General features: G+C 41.2%; 1 protein-coding gene across 1 annotated transcript; it reads right to left on the reverse strand.

Moving 5' to 3' along the window:
• Window positions 1-496: 496 nt before the first annotated feature.
• SRP68 (signal recognition particle 68) lies at window positions 497-20343 on the reverse strand. Its single transcript, XM_033139367.1, has 16 exons — window positions 20123-20343; window positions 17439-17505; window positions 16030-16143; window positions 14826-15021; window positions 12069-12151; window positions 11497-11606; window positions 10337-10419; window positions 9501-9641; window positions 6150-6248; window positions 5896-5960; window positions 5143-5302; window positions 3845-3939; window positions 3241-3370; window positions 2702-2777; window positions 2079-2131; window positions 497-1224 (listed from the first exon to the last, which is right to left on the reverse strand). The coding sequence occupies exons 1-16, from the start codon at window positions 20289-20291 to the stop codon at window positions 997-999; spliced, it is 1869 nt and encodes a 622-aa protein (XP_032995258.1). The 5' UTR covers window positions 20292-20343; the 3' UTR covers window positions 497-996.
• Between the last annotated feature and the right edge of the window lie 397 nt (window positions 20344-20740).

A 20740-nucleotide genomic window follows, 5' to 3' on the forward strand; every position in this document is an offset into this window, starting at 1 on the left:
ACTTGGGATTCCCACAGCACAGATAAATGTCTCACAAAAAAATGCACCATGAACACATGGCTAGAGATCTTTATTGCTTAAGATTTCATTGGCTCCACTTTTGATTCTTTACTAGTGGAATCCCTAAAACAACCAAATATAATGTCAGAAAGGAGGTAAAAGACAGAATAAGCAACAAAACAACCCTCCCAATTTACCACTTTCAGCTAAGTTGAAGAGGGAAACTGAAGAAATGTCAGGAGTCTTCCAAGATATAAAATGATAGTAGCTTGTTCTTTCTGAAGCCAAAAGACTTTTTAGGTTCTAAGAAAGACCCTTCGAGAAACATATTCCTCTGTTCTGAGAAGTGGTGCCTCAATGTGGAAAGACTGTATCATACGCTTTAAAGTGTATTCTTAAACAATCTCATTTTTACTTTATAGATTTTAATCATCATATATCTTTAATCCAAGACTTTTGTAAATCTGAAGCTCCTGATTTCTGTTTTTTTTTTTTAAACAAAACTTTACATGGCTGTAAGCAAAAGTCAGAAATGGCAGGCAGTACAGATATCTAGCCAGCTGTGGGTTTTTGCATACTCTGCTTACACAGTCCAAATCTGAAGACATATATGTGCCTTTGGTTCCCCTCTGTTCTTTACTATCCAGAGGGCTGGGTTAGCTTTTTGAAAATTAAAAGTACCATATCAGCTGTAAAACAAAATGATGATATGCCTAGCCCACACAAAGTGGGCATTAATCCTGCCTGAACTGATTGATAAATGTGATTTGAGACTCCAGCTCTTTCCTTCAGTTTCAAATGTTGGGAGACAGACCACATTATGCATGTTCTCAGGGTGGAAAGTTTCTAATAAAACAGGTGTGCAAACAAAGAGAATACTGGGAAATTATTAAAGACTTCCCATATAGATTTTAGACATAAGTAGTTAAGGTCTGAACCTGCTGGAGCCATCCCAAAATACAGGAAGAAAAGCACTCTTCTTGAGAATGGCCCCGGTTAACTCCGGAATCCAAAGATGCCCTTGATATATCCTGTGAGACCACTCTTTGCTTTCTGCTCCACTTTGTCCTCCAAGGGTGGTAAAGTAACATGGTTGAGAGCCAGGTCAAAGAACAAAGGCTTGCATGGTATCGGTTGGAATTCTGGCGGGAAATGCACCAGACTGGCTTGCTTGCTGACAAGAGAAGGATCCAGGCAGAAAGTCTCAAACCGTTCAGAAAGTGGCTTGATATCAAAGGAAACAAAAATCTCAGATAAGATTAGCTGAAACAAAATTAGCTACCAAGTAAAGTCTAGCCTAATGGTCAGGCAGGAACCTATTATCTCCTTCCCCATCAGTTCTGACTTTGTGGGTAACATGTCCAAGCCAGTGAGGCAGGTATAGTAAGAATGGATATTTCAGATGTACTGTCCAGGAGACAGTTCTTCTTCTAAGCCTTAAGAGGAAGTATTTTAAACTCTGCTAGAGAGGGTGTGTGCATGCATACTTACAGAAAGCTGACAGCTTCTCAAAAATTAGTCAACTGTAGACAGAGTTGCACAAACTTGGTTATGCGTTTAGACCTGTTCTACGCTCATTTTTCTTATCTCGAAACAGCTTCTGAGCTGTCAGATTTCCTCCCAGATCTGGATGAAGGTCCTCATTATCATGCTAAACAGAGTTCAGGTGTAATGCCTCAGTGATTCTACAAAAACTCAGCTGAAAAGTATTTTTATTCCTCATGGTCCAATGACACGAAATTCAAAGCTGTTTATGGATGAGGAATGGACTTTCGCTTGCCCAATGGGACTTCCTCTTTCACTGTTCCTCGCTCCCCCTGCTAAAAAAAACCACCAGTCTGCCCTGGGAGGTTGGGGGACCTTCTGGGGCAGATCTGGGGTGTGTGGGAGCTGCAGAAGGGAGGAAAAGGAAGTCCCAGTCTATGAGCAGCAAAAATCTGCAATTAAATGTATTTGTAAGAATCTGTCTAATTTGTGTAACTAAAAGCATGCTTGTGCAAACTGCAACATGTGGTACGTTTGCTGAATACACTAAAATAATCTATTTTCCATCTCACTAGCTACAAAAACTGACTTACCTTGCCATCCTTGACCTGGGATGGTGATTCAATCTCATGGTTGTCACCAGCATCTGAAAGGTGCCACAAGAATATTTTAGGAAAATGCTGCTCCTAGCAATGCAACTACCTATAAAACACATCAATGATATACAAGTATCCAAGTCACAGCTTTTCCTTCCAAAATACACATAAGAACATGTTCCTATTCTGTCACAATTTGAGATTTATATGTAGATGTCCTGTTTTATTTATTTATGTGTAATATTGCCATCAATACCGCAGTCTGAAATTTGACCCAGGCGGGGGGAGGAAGGAACGACTGCATGTTCACTTGAGTTACACCGGTTTCTTTTCAGTAGTGATTGAGAACTGTGAGTTGTGCTGAACAAGTCATAGAAAGGTTCCATGCCTTTGAAAGTGAGGATGAGGAATTTGTGCTGCATCTGGGAGTGATAAGAAAGCCAGTGGAGATTTCAGACAAGGTACCAGAGGGAAACGGTTTTGGTGATAGATATATGTAGACAAGAGGTGTCCACAGCATGAACCAGAATTTTTACTAAGGGAGCAGAGAGAAAAGGCTACAATTCCACTATGCTGAGAAGGGAGAAGCAATCTATACAGAAGAAATGGAACCCACTCACCTAATATGGCAGCTGCTTGCAAGGAGTATTTTTCTGCATTCACTTGAGTGATCAGTTCTTGGACATCAGGCAGCTCCTAAATAATCAGGTCAATTATGTAAAACATCTTTCTAGTATTAAAAGTTTTATGCCATTAGCAAGTTTCAACCACTGTTCAAAAACTCCTCAGAGACAGAAGATCACCCAGAGCAGCTTCGATCACAACAGATGAGGAAGCAAAGCATTTACTGTGCATATACAAATACAATCCACAGTAGCCATTACAGCTCCACAGCCTGCATCTGGCAATACCACTGAGATACATATATTCAGTATATTTTCTGCAAGAATATGAAAGTCTCTGGAAGTCACAGCTGCATTTGTGCACTGGTACATAATGTCTACAGAGCAAGAATTTACAAAAGCTAAACATCGTATTACTGCTCAGCAGTTAAAGAGCCAGTTAAAAATGTATACACATGGCCTCTAGCTAACTGAATGCGGCCTTTCAAGAGCTTTCACTGACAAAGTTGCTCCATGCTGAATGGAGAGTTTCATACCTTTAAGCTGTTCTTATAAGTTCCAGCTTGGGCCTGGACTTCGTTGGCATATTTCAGAACTCGATCATACAAAACAAGGGCTTCACTCCACTTCTTCACTAGAACATATGACTGTGCAATGAAAAAACACCTAGTGGGATGGGAAGACAACATTGGGTGCATTCATATTCATGTTATAAACAGTTCAAACAATAAAAAATATAAAAAACAATTTAAAAGCAATTTAAAAGAAGCCCTCTCTGCTGAGCAATTTCTTGTTTGCTTCTTGTTATCAATCAACTCAGTTCTCAGTATAATTGGTTTTCTGTTAGTCACGAAAGGGCTGCTTCTGAATTAGCAGAAGAATGTTGCCTGAGGAAAGTGACTTCAAATTCAATCGGTGTTGAAAGAATAACTATTTGCTTAAGTTTCTGTGCAAGAACACTGTGGAATGGCACTGCAAGAAATCTTCTGGTACAGCTTCCACAAGTGCTCACAGAACACCACTTATACTTTCTCCTTCTATTCTTGGTTCTTAGGATCCATGCCTCTGTATTCAAATATTAGCTGTTCTTTAGCTATAGGTAAACTGATCAAGTAACCTCCTTGTTTGCTTGAGAATTACCTGTAAGCTTTATACACCAGTGTCTTTATCCCAATTTCCTTTAGGTAGCCTTTATCTTCTTCCAGACCAGGAAGTTGTGGCAACTCTGCCAGATTCTTCAATGATGAAGAGAATTAACAGAAGGGGGGGAGGGGAGAGAAACAGCTCTTGAATAGAAATAGTATTTCATAAATCAGAAATGCAACTAGTGGTTCACAAATGAAGGTATCTTTTTTTGTAAAACAGATTGTTGTTTTTAAAATCAAATGGTAGATAAATCTTGTTAAAATAAAATGATAATCTTTCACTAAAACTAATTTAGTATTTTGTTATGACAGAGGCCTGGGTTCACATGCCACACTAAGCCAAATGATGGCTCAGTGTGAATGCGCAGCTGTCTGGTTGTTTCGCTGCTGCACTGTATTGAAGTAAGCCACGGTTTGGCTTAACATGTCATCCAAACGCAAGCTCACAATTTAGCTGACTCCAGACTAACCATGAAGCATAATCGAGGTTCGTTCTTCGTTTATGGCTCGTGGCTAGTCTGGAGAGAGCCAAACTACAAGGGTGGGTTTGGACAATGCGGTAAAGCTAAACTATGGCTTAGCTCAGCATGGTTAAACAGGAGCAAAACAACTGGGGAGAAGCAAAGTCACCACTATCTTCTTCCCAGGAGCTCCCAACACTTGTGCCAAGTCACACTTTGGCTTAGAGTGATGTGTAAACCAAATCAGTAGTTTTCATGGGGTGGTTGTTTGTTTCTTCAGTAAGAAACACACACATATGAAATAACTGAATTAAGAAGCTACAGCATCACTCTTTTAAACACTAGAATTTTCTTAAACCCTTTCCACATGCTCCCTTTAAGAATAACCTGCAATTAGCAGAATTATCTATGTACTAGCTGTAGTAAATGCTCATATAGGAAAGTGACACATGCGTCAAATTTAGTCTCCCTACAATGAAGCCACATTTCCCCCAAAGACTTGCATCTCAAAATAGAGGAAAGACTATAAATACTTGAAATGCTGACCAGCTGGGACCATGTGCTTGAGGCGGAGTCCTCTAGGGACAATGAACACAGCAAAGATGTACTTGCAGGAATGAACAGGCAGGAGAACAGACTCATTTTGAGAGCACGAGGCTCTAGAATTTAAGCACTACTACAAGCTATACAGAATTTTCAGTGGAGGATCGTGATCTCTGGTTGCTGAATAATTAGGATCTCCTGCAGCTTTAGAGAACTTGTGCTTTGCGATCTTAGGAAAGGGTTAAGAAATATGGAACCAGAAGACTTCCTCCCCCTCCATTGCTATTACCTGTAAGATGATGTCATAAAGGCGTATCAAATCCTGAGGCCGAGGTGTACGCTTGCCATCTTCCTCGGGCTGCTGCTGTTGAAGCAGCGCCTTCTGCAAAGCCTTTGCCATACTCTCATTGCGCTTGATGGCTGTGGACAGCTTGATGTATGTCAGATAACTAGAAAGCATGATTAAAGGAGTTTTCTTAAAGCCATTTCAAAACCACCTGGACATATCATAAAAGCTTAACAGGTAAAATGGGCGGATGAACAAGGTGAATGTCAAGCCTTTCTAAAGAGTGTATTGAAGAACTCTAGTCTGACCACCTTAAAGTTTTCTTCATTGATATATTTGCAACGAAACAAACAAACAAACAAACAAGTAGAATATGTTCAATTTTGGCTGGTTTACAAACCCTTATTAGCAATGGTGGAATATTTAAAGTGTTTATTATATTGCTGGATTTGAATTATACACAGTCACAAGCCATTAGGGGTTTAAGATATCTTAAATAAATAAATATATTAATTAAATATTGAGGGTTTTCTCCAACCAAGTTGTATGTCCCACACAAGCACTTATCATGCAACATAGCTTCCCCTTCCCTCTTCTCATTCTATGTGCTCCCTCAAATCTGTTATGGGGTCTCTCCAAACTTACAGAACAGATTTGGTGGGGTGCTGGGCAAGAGGAGGGGTAGGGAATTCCAATGTGCAAATGGGATGACTTCATAGGATACAACCCTAAATTAGTATCTAGGAGGACTCCCACCTGTGCAGGTACTGGATATTAGTAACCTTTCCAGAATCCACTTCTGAAGAATGTTCCCGCTGCTTCTGTTGGGAGCAGAACAAAGCTATATTGTATTTATTTGGGGAGCACACAGAGATAAAACAAAAGCTCAAAGCCTGAGAGATACTACAGTTTATTACACTTCATAAAGAACCCTATAGGGTCTGTCACAAGATGTTTTCTTCAAGCACTCAGTTATATGGAGATGCATAAGTACAATACTTTATCCTCACCTGATCTGGTTTCAGTTCTTCACGAACAGCTTGTATTGCATCTCGACACTCACTCAGCAAGGATTCAAACAGCCGTTCTTTAGTTTCTTCTTCTTCTGCCTAAACAAAGAAGCACCACAGAAACATTGAAAATCCATTACGTCGCTGTTACTTTTTCTGAAATCATAAAGGAGTAAAAGCTCACACTAATAATTCTAACAACTCAGAAATGTTGCAGGTAGGTAGCCATGTTGGTCTGCCATAGTCAAAACAAAATAAAACAAAAAATTCCTTCCAGTAGCACCTTAGAGACCAACTAAGTTTGTTCTTGGTATGAGCTTTTGTGTGCATGCACACTTCTTATATCTGAAGAAGTGTGCATGCACACGAAAGCTCATACCAAGAACAAACTTAGTTGGTCTCTAAGGTGCTACTGGAAGGAATTTTTTGTTTTATTTTGTTTTAACTCAGAAATGCAACATGATATGAATCTTTACAGAATGTTACACTGTTTACGGAACAAATTATAGAAACTTGGCCCTGTGGCTAACATTCCTGAGATGCACTAGGAAAACTAGTGTGACTATGTTCAAACCACTGAAAAAAAGGCCTTGTGTAGTAGTTTCTCATAAAAACTGTTTGTAACCATTTCATCAGTGCTGTACCCTATGAACTGAGCAAGAAAAACCAAGAGCCCACCAGGATCATTGTTATATGCTTAGATTGTCTAGTTCCAGACAATCTTCAAAGGCAACCCCATGTATATTGCACTGTAGTAATCTACATAGACTACCAGACCAGAGAAACAGAACCTCGGCTGTCCCCATCCAGATAGGGATGCAGCTGGATCATCAGCTGCAGGTGATGAACAGCACTCCACGCCATGAAGATTACTATTTATATACTGCCATGTCGTAAAATGGAATCTAGAAGTACCCCACAAGCTGCATACCTGTTCCTTTGGGGTGTGAGACTCCACCCAAACAGGCTGAACCCCACCCATCCAGTTTAGGGAACCACGCACTAACAGTATCCTTTCCTAGATTAAGCTTCTGGAAGGCTAAAAGTTCCACTTCCTTGGTATACAGCCTGCTTTGATTAGATCAGCATGTTTGAGAGCCATGGTTTGTGCACTGCAGGGTTAGGGCTGCACTCCAGAAGCCAATTACTCACTAGTTTCATTAGCCTGAACAGCCCTTCAGAAAACCTCCCTAGCAGTTTTGGGATAGGTTTGGGCATAGTAGCTTTAATTGCTCATCCAACTAATGTTAACTGGATTAATAAACTTCAAAAGTATGCTGCTTATTCTTCAGGTGTGTGTGTGTGTATGTATGTGTGTGTGTGTGTCATATATATATATATATATATATATATATATATATATATATATATATATATATATGAGGTTTCTAAATATTAAGGAGGGACGTTGGTTACTCTGAAACACCACCGAGACAAGCTAGACAAGTCTGACAGCATTCTCAGCAACACCCATGAGAGTATTTCAACTTCAGACATGCAAAGGGGAAACCAACTAGAATAATGATGAAGTAATAAAACACCCAGCATACAGAGAACAGAGCTTCAGGACTGGCTTGGGGAAAAGGCTGAAGTTAGTGTATTGATCACTCGTGTTAAACATAACTATGGACAAGCACTGGGAGCACTGCAACTGATAACGAGCTCCTTCAAGAAATGGATGTATCAGCAAAGGTTCTTAAAGAGCAGAACTGAAGGCAAAATGGACTTGAACTGGATTAATAGCTTGAATAAGTAAATACTTGATTCAGAAGCATGGTTACAGTTTTATTTCTCTGCTTGATGAGACCCTGAAAGTATTTTCTTCATAATGTTCAGCATCTGCCTAACAACACTTGTATATATTGTGGTGGGTGTATCCATTTAGAGCAGAATTCCCTTGTAACTTGTACAAAAACAATTGTGAGAACTGGATATTTAACCAGGCTTTGGCTCATAGGATCGCCTCTAAATAAGACTCATGTATGATCCACTCAATGAGGATTCCCTAAATCTGCTTACTTCCTGACAAGTAACAAGTGCTGTTCCTCCATTTGACATGCACCAACGAACCTTTGCTGGTGGGAAGCTAGAAGTACCTTCAGGGAAGAAATTGGAAATACAGTACACTTTTTCTCCTGAAGGTTGCCCTGGAGCAGCTTCGTACAAAAACACAGCTGGAAAGGGGGAGGGGAAAGCCCTCCTTATTTCTTCTCCCATAGAGAAAAATGTGTTATCTTTCCCTTCCCATTCAGCTTTTGCAACCGGCAGCAACAATTTGCTACTGGCTCATTCTTCCATGAAGGAAAAGAAAGTTAGCTGCAGCTTTGCACGTTAGACTTTTGCAGAAGACAGCAGCAGTCCTGCAAATCATAACAGGAAGGTAAATACTCCCTTTGTTATTCTACAACAGGCATGTCCAACTCCTTAAGAGACTGCGATCTACTCCCAGTATATATATAAAAAAACTGGCAGTGATCTAACCATTGTCATTGGAGGGAGGAGGAGCATGTGTGGGGTGGGTGGGTGGATTGCCCAGAGTTGTTGAGCTTTTTTGGGGGGAGGATTGCACAGTTTTGAAGCTCCCCCCCCCCATAACTTTTTGTGCACGATAAGGTTACAGCGATCTACCAGGATCAACCGGGGATCTACCAGTAGATGGCGATCTACTGGTTGGACATCCCTGTTCTACAAGAACAGGGGGAGGAGAAGCAGTGATCCATGGCTTGTACTTTGGCAAAATTCGCATAACAGAAGCCACCTCTTCTTTCTCCTCCAACCCTATTCTATGCAGAGGGAAAACATTTGCTTTCCCTTCCTACTGGGCTTCGGCAAGATGCAGCAACGGCAAGGTGCTACTTGCACCTTCTGCAAAAGCCTAACACAAAGTCAAACATTTCTCAGAGTTCTCTGCACAAATAAAGTTTGGGGACAGGAGGAGCTGGTGGTGAACTCAATAAATGGGTTTAACAAGTAAACCAAGACAAAATTTGGGGAGCGCTATGTACGTGCAAGTGTCTGCATGTCAACATGTGATACGGTAATTCCAGAAGCCAATCTACGTGTACTCACTGACTTGGCAACATGCCTGATCATGACAATTATAGGCCAGAAAATACACATCACTTATATCCTCCTACATTCTTTTTGGTCAAGGTTCAGCCAAGACACTGGAAAATTGTGAGATACACCACTTGCTGATCACACAGCTCTATTATACAACATTTCTGTGCATAAATCTGCCCTGCCCCCAACACAAGTGGATGATGTACAGCTATCTAATTACACACAAGAATACAGGACTTTGACTATAGTAAAAATCACAGTGACAGATTGCAGTGAGTTTCTACTTACCTGAGCAATAGCTGCTTCAGTATCAGCCATCCCCAGCAGGAAGATCCTCACTTTGTCTATCTTCACTGGCACTGTTCTTCCCCTCCATTCTACCTCACTCATAGTGGCTGCCTGCTTTGCTCGGGTTTGGGTGATTAATGACTGCAAAACAGAGAAGCTATTATTTAGAAATGCAAATAGAAGGTTGTATTCCCAACATTTCACTTAGAACTGTGCAACAACCACAGCAACAGGCATAAAATCTGCCCATTTAAGTTTTAAAAAAATTAATCTGATAACACATTCATTTTTTTTAAATAAGCAGTCTGTCCTATTCCCTAAAGGCAAGTAATTATCAGAAATCAAAATATTTAAAATATTTTATTTAAAATGCTCCTAAAACCACTAAGGACTCTTCTGTTTATTATGCTTAGTCAGCAAATCCTTGCCTACATAAAATTATCTAGAACTGGGTTGTCCATCATAAAGACAGGGAGTGCTGTCAGATCTCTTAGAGGATCCCAGTGTGTTCCGTGGCACTTTTACTACACTCAACACAAATGACTAAACCACCTTCAGTGATCATATGCATCTGGGATGCATACACATATATCTGCTTTCCTAGGTGGCTAGTTGAAGGAGGAGAGGAACATTCCAAGACTTCCAGGACACAGCTACGCATCTGCATGTGTGATTCATTTTAACAGAAAAAATAGCTTTCCATGTCTGCAGGACACACTAGATGGCAGGTTTTCTCTACAGCCAATCCAAGTTTGACACTATTGGTCTAAGTTCAGGCTTATGCCAACTTCTGCAAGAAAAGCTCTTTTTTAAAAAAAAAAAAGAGAACAGATTACCTCAAGTTTTTCAGCAAGAAGCCCCTCAGTGCCTCCAGATCTCAGTCTCATTTGCATTAGCTCACTAATAGCAGACTGGTCACCTAAGAAACAAATAGCAGTGCACAATATGTGATCTAGCACATTTTGTTACATTGTGAGAAAACAATTCCAAGTCTTGTGATTGTGAAGTAAATGTAAAGAACACTGAGAGAAACATTTTACATTTGTGTCCTGAATATGTATGCACGAAACAATATGCTGTAATGATAAACGCCAATTTGCAACAGTGGGCTGAGAAAGGCAACTCTGTAGTTACTGGCTATTTTGGGTTATTGGGTTGTTTTTATTTTGATTGTATATATTGTGGTTTTCATGTTGATCTTTTCTGTGAACCACCCTGAGACCTTCGGGTATAGGGCGGTATATAATTTCAATAAATAATAATAAATAATTCTTATTATAATATTTTCAGCCCATGCTAAAAAGAGATGCTGACTATGCACAAGGACCTCCAAATTTACAAACCTTCATTCTTAAAGGCAAGTTACATATTATTCAGTTGCAAGAAGTTTCATCTGTGGTAGAAGACAGAACATGGGGGATTTCTCAAACCTTTCACATTAAAAGCTACCAATTTTTGCTCTATAAAGGAAAAAGTACTTGCAGGAGAAAGCACATGGGGTGGTAATTTTCAGCAGGAAAAAAATGCTGGAAAGAGAAGGGTAAGATCTTGCAACTTTTGCAGCTTCTTCGGGAAAAAATTGCAAGTACTCTGGACTTTATTTTAAATGACCAGGTTTTTGTCAAATATTTTCTGCCCCAAGATCAAAGAAAGTAATGGAAAAATTGGGATATTAATCACTGCATAGAAGTGAAGTAAAAAAAAAAAAGCAAGCACCTAGATCCAACTCATGACCATTAAAGCCCAATTTTGATTCTTGTTTTCTCAGCTTTCTGTGTTCTCCAGCACATTTTCAAGCTCTTTTTTGCAAATTTGACAGGAAGAACTATTCCAAATGAAAGCAGAAATTACCAAAACATCAAGCTGAGGGACAGTCTGGACTTTAAACAGTGCACCAAGCATATGCTCAAGTATATATTACCCCTACTATCTCTTTTGGCAGGTGAGCAAATGTAAACAATACTAGCAGCAGTATTTTTCTCCTTGGTTTACTTACCAATATTATAAGCACAATAACGAATATTTGGGGAGATCTCCTCCACTCGCTGATTATATAGTATAGCCTGCTCATCTGTGAAAGCACTAGCCAGCTTTTCATATATGGTTCTGCAGAAAGAAGAAAAAAACTTAATAGTTACTATTTTACAACAATGAAAGTCCTTTCTCTTTAAAATACAGTGGTACCTTGGGTTAAGAACTTTACTTCAGGATGAGAACAGAAATCGTGGAACGGTAGCACGGCGGCAGCGGAAGGCCCCATTAGCTAAAGTGGTACCTCAGGTTAAGAACAGTTTCAGGTTAAGAATGGACCTCCGGAATGAATTAAGTTCTTAACCAGAGGTACCACCGTAAATTACTCTAACAGTATTGAGCTGTTCTTACAAAGGCCTTTTAACTTTATTATCATGCTGCTCAGTAGGGAAATTACTCTGGGTCTAAAACTGATCAGGGGGGGATTTATATTGGAACACAGAGAAGAATTTGCGTGGAAAAACTCATCAACATGTGATAGGATTAGTTTAACCAATTCATATTAAAAAAAGCAATAGGAAGGATGTGCAAACTCACTTGCATTTGTTAAATGCTTCCATTGCTGCTTTCCATTCCTGGCGCTCAAAGCGGAGCATACCTGTGAGGTATGCTGTATACGCCTGTAAAAAAAGGAGGGGTGCCTATTAGTCGGTGCAATAGTACAGTCTCAGTCTACAGCCAGCAAGAATATAGCCAGCAGAGACTGACAACTTGCTTGAACACTATTCTTTTCCCCAGTTGCCTACATTACCTCAAATACCACAACAAGCATTCATACAGTAAACCTGGCATTCAGTCCTAACGTTTACATCACTACATACATCATACAAGTTATACATTCATGTTTTGAATTCATGTTTTCAGAAACCTAACCCCAAGTGAAAAGGCTTTAGGAATTGCGCGATGCTGTTTTGAAAGACACGTTACTAAGACTTGTGGTACTTACTGGCCAGTTGTTGTGCAAGTATTCATGCTACTCCACCACACAAACAGAGGGTGTTCAGGTAAATGAAAGAACATGTGCACTATAATAAGTAAATCATTAAGCTGCCAGAGTCAAAAAACTGCCTGGGTGTGATAGGTCACAAATCAGCATATAGAAGGATTCTAGAATAGATAATATTTTTGGAACAAATTCCTAAAGGACATGTTAATCAATTGCTATTAGCTCAGGCAGCTAAAAATGGAATGTACATAGAGGAATCCGATTACCAGATGCAGAGAATGAAAAACCTGTATCTATGATGTTTCACTTGTAAGTTTCTGGTATTTTTAGACACAGTGCTAGACTAGGTAGAATTTTACCCTGACTCAGCACAGCAATTTTTTTATTCTTCCTTGTTTTTTTCTATGCTCTGCAGACACTCAGTTTCCTATTCACTGAATACACAAGCTAGGTCCCAAACTCCCCACCTCACTCTTCTTGGTTCTGCCTCAATCAAGGAATCCCAGGATTTATAAAAATGAAATTCCCATCCCCTGTAGGTTATAGCCCTGCGGGGGCTTGGTTTAACAAGAGGGCTGCATTCATTTCTGGGCAACCTTCCAGGGGCAGCATGCCAGGAGTGGGGAGCACCAGAGGCTAAAGTGAGAAGAGATGCAAATGTGAATTTTACCTTTATGCAATAGGCTAGTTTACACCCCCACACCCCTCCCTATCCTTCACCCCCAACAAGAAAGCAGCATTTATTAGAGTTCAAGGACTCTAATAAACACTGAAAGAAGAAAGCAGGGCTGGTGTGGGGTGTGACCTGGGGAGAATACCAAGGGTGAAAAGAAGAGACCGAAGTCCTTATCCCTGCTACTGTCTGACCATTCCCAGAAAAGGCTCATTTTATATATGGGAGTTCCACTGGAAATCTTAAGGTAATGGTTGCTACATCAGAAGATATACTGCAAAATGTTGCAGTGCATCTTAACCTCTTAGCAGGAGTGCTCCTCCTGTTCAAGTTTCCAGCCAGCCAGCCTTACCCTTCTCCAATATAAGCTGCAAGGAGCTCAAGCAGGGTATTCCCTGGCTTTCTGTTTCCAACTGACACTCAACATCCTGTGAATGTCGAATAATCCTCACCAGAGTGGGTGATTTTTTTTTTAGTGGCAGGGATAATAATTGTAATTGGTTTTTCCAAATTTTGGGGTTCTTCCAAAAAAGGATGCTACCTCCTCTCTGTTTCTCAGCCAAAAGTTGAAAGTGAATGACAGGACAATTACCAGTATCTATGCTTCCTATATAACAGCATTAAGACTCAACCTTCTGGACAGAAGGTGCAAAATGTCAGGTTTGAACTTCCATAAATTTTTATGCTACAGCCTGATAGTTCCAAAAACTACATCTCATCAGCACAATTATTTCAAGTTACGTAACAAGATTTCCCTCTCTATTTCCCCTGTGCATGCCCTGCACGCTCCCCAAATCTGCTCCAGAGGGTTGGGGCAACCCTTAGAACAGATTTAGAGGATGCATGGAAAAGGGTGCAGGGAAGGGTGTTCCTTTGCACAAGTCAAAATTCTTGCACTGACAAAACATTAACTTAGCACTATATGGGATTCCACTCACCATCCTCAAATATATCACTCAACCTTCATCACGTCCTTATATATGTAAATAACAGAGCCTGCTATTTCAAACAAGCATATGCATCTCCTGACCTTTTTGCTGCATCTGCTATGGTATACTATAGTCTTTCAGTCCTAGGTGGACTACAGGAGGAAGCACTGGCTAAGCAGCATACATATAGGTCAGCTGGAAACATTCTATGGGCTGAACCCAACCAGACTCCTGTTTAGGATTAGCTGCTATCTGCCCCCCCCCCCCCCCCCATTTTCTGTACAGTGGTACCTCAGGTTGCAGACGCTTCAGGTTACAGACTTCGCTAACCCAGAAATAGTACCTCGGGTTAAGAACTTTGCTTCAGGATGAGAACAGAAATCGTGTGGCGGCGGTGTGGCGATAGCAGGAGGCCCCATTAGCTAAAGTGGTGCTTCAGGTTAAGAACAGTTTCAGGTTAAGAACGGACCTCTAGAACGAATTAAGTTCTTAACCCGAGGTACCACTGTACTGCCTTTCAGATTAATGATCTGTCTCAGACTGTACAGATCACTATTCTGATTCAATGAAACTATGTTATTTAACTTGGGCTTAAAAAGTCGCTACAAATATACTGGACATTCCTAACCTAATCTCCCCAGGAAGTTTTAACATTATTTACAATTCAGATTCATTTATCCAACAAGAAACAAAATGTCAGTTTATATCATCTATGCTATAAAAGGGTTTTGAAAGTTAGCAGTAACCTGAGCTTCCAGCTTGGTCTTGGCATCCACGCGGTTGCTTTCACACAGGCGCTCCAGCTCCTCAGCATGTTTTACTGCTTTGCGCAGGCGAGATAACAAGTGGAATCGTTTGCGAGGTTCTGTGTTGGCTTCCTGCTTAAGCTGCATAGCATAACTCCAGGCTCTCTCAGCATCCATCAGAATCAAGAGCAAATATCTAGTGTAAGAAAAGTAAAGACAGCTTAAAAACCTATTCCAAACAAATTTCTTTCCTTTATTTCACTTGTGCAATAAAAACCCATGCAACAAGTTCTGCTGTGGTTAGGACACATTTATCTACCCCATCACCTTTAAAGCCTTGATCGCACATCCTGAAAACCATTCTCAATCTTGATACTCAAATCCCATTTTATCCAGAAGTATCCCAACAGTTAACCCAACAAATCCTATCCCCAAAGTAGAAAGAAACAAAGATGGCATTTTGCCCACCCACCCACAAAGAAATTAGCATACAAATATGCATATAGAAGTCTGGTAGCCAGGATACTGATTTCCAAGTCACTACATTTAAAGGGAAAAAAGAACAGCAATCTGCTTCAAAACATTATTATAATACTGAGCAGGGCTGCCCATTTTGAAGTTGAACAGTTCTCTCCTCTCCTCACCAGCACCCCAAATCTGCAGCACACAGCTAAATAATGTCACCCATGGTGATGGGGGAATAGCATTGCTAAGGTAAAAGGTAAAGGTAAAGAGACCCCTGACCGTTAGGTCCAGTTGTGGATGACTCTGGGGTTGCAGCGCTCATCTCGTTCTATAGGCCGAGGGAGCCGGCGTACAGCTTCCGGGTCATGTGGCCAGCATGACTAAGCCGCTTCTGGCGAACCAGAGCAGCGCACGGAAACGCCGTTTACCGTCCCGCTGGAGCAGTACCTATTTATCTACTTGCACTTTGATGAGCTTTCGAACTGCTAGGTGGGCAGGAGCTGGGACTGAGCAACGGGAGCTCACCCCGTCGTGGGGATTCGAACCGCCAACCTTCTGATCAGTAAAGCCCTAGGCTCTGTGGTTAGAAGCATGCGACACCATTTCCCTTCACTACTGCAGGTTTCTGAGAGAGATATAACCAGAATCCTATAACTTTACCTGCCCCTTTTAGCAAAAAAAAAGGGGGGGGAGGGAGAAGGGGGGGAAAGTTCAGCACAGCTATTTAGTGTCCCAGTACCTGTTGTCGGATAACAGTTCTTCTGTTACTTTCTTGCCTGTGAACTTGTGCCTATTTCCCATCTTGAAGTTAAGAGTTTTTCTGAGTCTTCTTAGTCGTCGGGAGCAGTAACCTCTGAAGAGAAAAACCACAACTTTTTAGTTCTTAAAAAGAATAGAACTTGGGCTGGATTCAACTAAATAGGTTCCAGGAGCCAATGCAACAAGCCCTGCTAGCCTAGTGGGGTTCCCCCTCCCCACTTTGCTTGGAAGGGCAAGGAGAACCCCAGAACAGTGTGTGAAAGGAGGAGATGGGAGTTTGTTCCGTCTGGCAAGCTTGCACTAACAGAAGGATAGGATTTACACCAGGCATCTCCAAACTCGGCCCTCCAGATGTTTGGGGACTACAATTCCCATCATCCCTGACCACTGGTCCTGTTGGCTAGGGATGATGGGAGTTGTAGTCCCAAAACATCTGGAGGGCTGAGTTTGGGGATGCCTGATTTACACAATGTTGAATTCCATCTTTTGCCTCCTATTTGACTAAGAAAGAGGAGGACAGTAAAAACAAACCTAGAGCTATAATACATGTCATATATTAGAGGACACCATGTGTGGATGTCATCAGTTTTTAAAGTGGAGGACAGTAGTCACAGCCAAAATGTTAATAATCAGGAAATCTTGGCAGCCTACATGACAGATTTACAGAACTGAATGGAACCACAAAGCAGCTGCTTTAGAGTGGTGCACCAAATGGTTTACAGAAATGAAGCCTTTAGTGCCTAGGCAACACACGAGTTCTAAGCAAGTAGCTTTCCATTCAATGTTTTGCATACTCCTATACACACCAGTAAAAGCTGCATTATATAAATTATATGCAACACCCATGCTAGTGCTGTATAGAACTGAAGAAAAAAGCTACCCAACAATTTAACGATTCAATTAAATGGGGAAGTACCTTTAAATGTTAAACAGATACAAATTTTAATAAATAAGTGGAAGGAACAGGTTCTCTAAAACTAGGTTTGCCATATGTCCGGAATTTCCCAGACATAGCTGGTATTCAGCCCTTGTAAACAGCATATGGGCGGAAATAGCTGAAATGTCCGGGAAAATCCAGTTGTATGGCAGCCCGTGTTGGTAGTGTAGAGTTTGGTGAATTTCAATAACAGTAGCTCAGAAGTTCTTTTTTTTAAAGATTTTGAAAAAGAAGCTCAACAATTTTGGGTAAAACTTTAAAAAGCTTAACAACTTGGGGGGTGGGGGGAGAAGCAGCTCAACAACTTTTGTGTCCAGATTTTCACTTTTTGAAATATGGCAGCCCTACTAAAACTGCAGAAAGAACTAGCATCTGTTAAGACCTAGTCATTTAAATAAACAAAAGGACATTGGCAGCAAATCATTCCCGTTCATTATACCTAGCATACCAACCTGTATCTCTGAAAATCACCATGCCGTAACCCATGTTGCTGTTGCGATTCCTTAACAATCTGAAGGACTGAAGAACTTGTTAAGGAAACGTTAAACAGGATGCTAAAGATGTATCATTAAAATGACAGCTGTTTTAGAAACACATGTAAATAACTAACTTTCTATTTTGTAATATTACACTGTGATACTTATTTCTGAAATGGGAAAGCGTTAAACAAAGTTAAATTTTACAGATTACCACAAGTAGAATTCACTGGAAAGCCAATACAACTGTGTATATCAATGTTAGCTTGAAAATAACTGTCTAAATTCAGTTAAGCTATACAGTGGTGCCCCGCTAGACGAAAATAATTCGTTCTGCGAGTATTTTCGTCTAGCGAAGCGGCAATGTAACCGCGGTTTCCACTAGACGAAAAATTTTCGTCTTGCGAGGCAGCCCCATAGACTTTTTCGTCTTGCGGGGCAGCCTCCCGCTAGACGAATGCCTTCGTCTAGCGAGGCATTCGTCTAGCGGGGCACCACTGTATTCTGGGAAACCCAATGGTTCCTTATATATTTATAAAGAGATATTTGATGATGAGATAAAGTTCAATGGGGCTTACTTCCAGGTAACTGTATCCAGGACTGCAACCATAATCATGAATTTGTGAGATTAACTGATCTGATTTATTACAGTTACAGAATAAAAACTGGTACACATAGGCCAATGAGTATAGCAAGTTACAGGTGGGTAGCCGTGTTGGTCTGCCATAGTCGAAACAAAATAGAAAATTCTTTCCAGTAGCACCTTAGAGACCAACTGAGTTTGTTCTTGGTATGAGCTTTCGTGTGCATCTGAAGTGTGCATGCACACGAAAGCTCATACCAAGAACAAACTCAGTTGGTCTCTAAGGTGCTACTGGAAAGAATTTTCTATTTTGTTTCGAGTATAGCAAGAGTACAGATAAATTCACAAAGAAGCCAAAAGGTAGTCTGTACTTTACATTTTCCATCTGCCTTTTCAGTAATGCAAGAAGAGTAAACACTTAAAATAATGAAGTATCAAAAATTCATTGGGTCTTCTGATCATTCTTAATAAAATGAAAAATCAACCTTTCTAGGCTCCTAACGCACAATATGAAAAGCATGAACTACAGATTCCCTCTTCCCGATTCCACAGAAACAAAGATATTTATGAAATCTTAATATTTATGGAAGTGAGCCAATTAGCAAAACAAAGGGCAGAGCACAATAACAAGTACTGTAAGCATAAATGCTCTTCTTATTTCAAGATAGCTAATACTGCATGTGGCAATTGCACAGTTTGGGATATTGAATTTCTGAAATAGTATACTTTCCGGGAGGTTTCAATGAACTGCTACAAGTGTCCACTATGAACACTTTGCAGTATTTAGTGGTAGCTCTGGAGAAGGAGGCAAAAAGTATGCCTTTAAATTATTTTCAGGAACTGTTAAATTTTCTGCTGCACCCAACACATTTCTACATGATCACCAGTTACTTTTAATCCCAATCACCGAATTAACTTTTTAACATTGACCTTTGTTCATCTGACATTTTGATGCTGCCTTCATCAATCCATTAACAACTATTTCACTCTATATCAGAGTATATTTACTCCACAACAATGGCCTTGTCTCCCCCACTGTCTAAATTGTAAGCATCTAGGGGCAATGACTTTGTGGAAGTTTTTATTTTAAACTTGTATTGCTTGGTAAAGTGTTACATATGTTGGTAACACCAAGGAAAAATTAATTGCACCGAAAGCTTCACAAAGTTTTGCAAAATAACACTTTGGGCCTGGATTTCTTTCCACAGTATAACATTTCATTTTTATATAGCAGTTATGAATGCTCCTCCACAATGTCCAACAGCACAGGACTGCTATATCAGTCAAAAGAGTTTAGCAGTGCTTCTATCATCAACTATATGGAGCAGATTACAAAGGAAAGAACCCCCCCCCCCCGAAAAATGCATATGAAATCAAATAATTCCAAAGAATAACTCTTTCCTCCAAAAAGAGATCGGTAAGCAGAACTCTGAATCCCTGCTCAGCTATCTTTGCTACAAACTGCACACGGATTTCACATTTCAACACCGCTATTTTCCAGGTAATAAGTCTGCCAAGGCCTACTGCCACAAAATAAATTTCACACGGAGCCTTTCAGAAACAGGCGCGGCCTGCAAATCCAGGCGGTTTAGGGGGTGGTAGTGGAAAGGAGAAAGTTTTTCTTAAATATGCCATATGTTGCTGGATCCCAAATCCTTTCTATGTTTCTATGTCACAATCTCAAGAAGTAACGCCCCCCCCCGCCCCCAACAAAAAAACCGAACACCCATAACGCCTGGCTGAAACCGAACCCTAATGTAATGCTAATATGGGCGGGGTATAAATAATAAAATTATTATTAATTATTACTAATATGCTGCTCTGCATTCCTAAGGTCCACGTCAGCTGTTCCCGCTAATGCCCATTTCGACCCTTCTTCCACTAGGAAATCTGCCAGTAGCCTCTTCTCCGACAGCCGCACCCCCAGCCCTGGAAAGAGCGAGGGGGGAGGCAGCGGGAGAAAGGCCACGGAGGCCGAAGGGGCCAGAGGCCAGGGCTGCATGGAGGGCTGCGCCGCTCGCTTAAGTGACACGTCCCCACTAAGCCCTCCCCAAACCCCGTCATGCCGGCAGGATACTTTCCAGGCCCAGGCTATCGCCAAGGCCGCCCGGTTTCGGCTTCTCATTCTCCTTGTTCTCCTCTAGGCCCGCCGCGGAGCCTCCGCTGCTGCTGCCGCCGCCGCCGCCGCCGCTTCCACCACCTCCACGGCCGCTACCGCCGCTGGCCACCTGCCGCTCAGCCGCCATCTTGCGCCTGTTCCACTGGCGGCGCGAGGCATCACGGGACGGGAGAGGAGAGGCGTCGGGAGCGCATGGGCGCTGAGGATGACGGGAAAGAGGAGGACGGGGCTTTCGAAAAGAGAAAGCGCTTTAGTAAGGGGTTATTTAAATTGTTGAGGCCGCCCTCGGGCAGAGGGAACTGGGGTGGTACGTCAGCAGCTCTGTTAGCATTTAAAGCTGAAGCGGGGAAGATAGCCGGATTTATTTATCTTTTGGACTCCAACTCCCACCAGCCCCAGCTAGCGAGACTAGCGGCCAAGCATAATGGGAATTGCAGTCCAACAAAAACACCTGTAAGTCCCTAGTCCCTCCGCGTGTAATTGTCTTAATTGAAATATTTGCATAATAATTTACACACACACACCCGCCTGCTTCTTCGTTTCCTTTGCCTTCAGCTGTTTCCCTGAATCTATTTT

Source organism: Lacerta agilis, chromosome 2 (assembly GCF_009819535.1).
Source record: "Lacerta agilis isolate rLacAgi1 chromosome 2, rLacAgi1.pri, whole genome shotgun sequence".
Lineage (NCBI taxonomy): Eukaryota > Metazoa > Chordata > Lepidosauria > Squamata > Lacertidae > Lacerta > Lacerta agilis.

Excerpts from the sequence above, each read along its gene's own strand:
- SRP68 (XM_033139367.1), bottom strand. The coding sequence starts at position 20,291 with ATGGCGGCTGAGCGGCAGGTGGCCAGCGGCGGTAGCGGCCGTGGAGGT. Across the intron at positions 15,022-16,029 it reads GAACTGTTATCCGACAACAG|ATATTTGCTCTTGATTCTGA; the intron begins GTACTGGGACAC and ends TTCTTACACTAG. Across the intron at positions 2,132-2,701 it reads GCAAGCAGCTGCCATATTAG|ATGCTGGTGACAACCATGAG; the intron begins GTGAGTGGGTTC and ends GGCACCTTTCAG.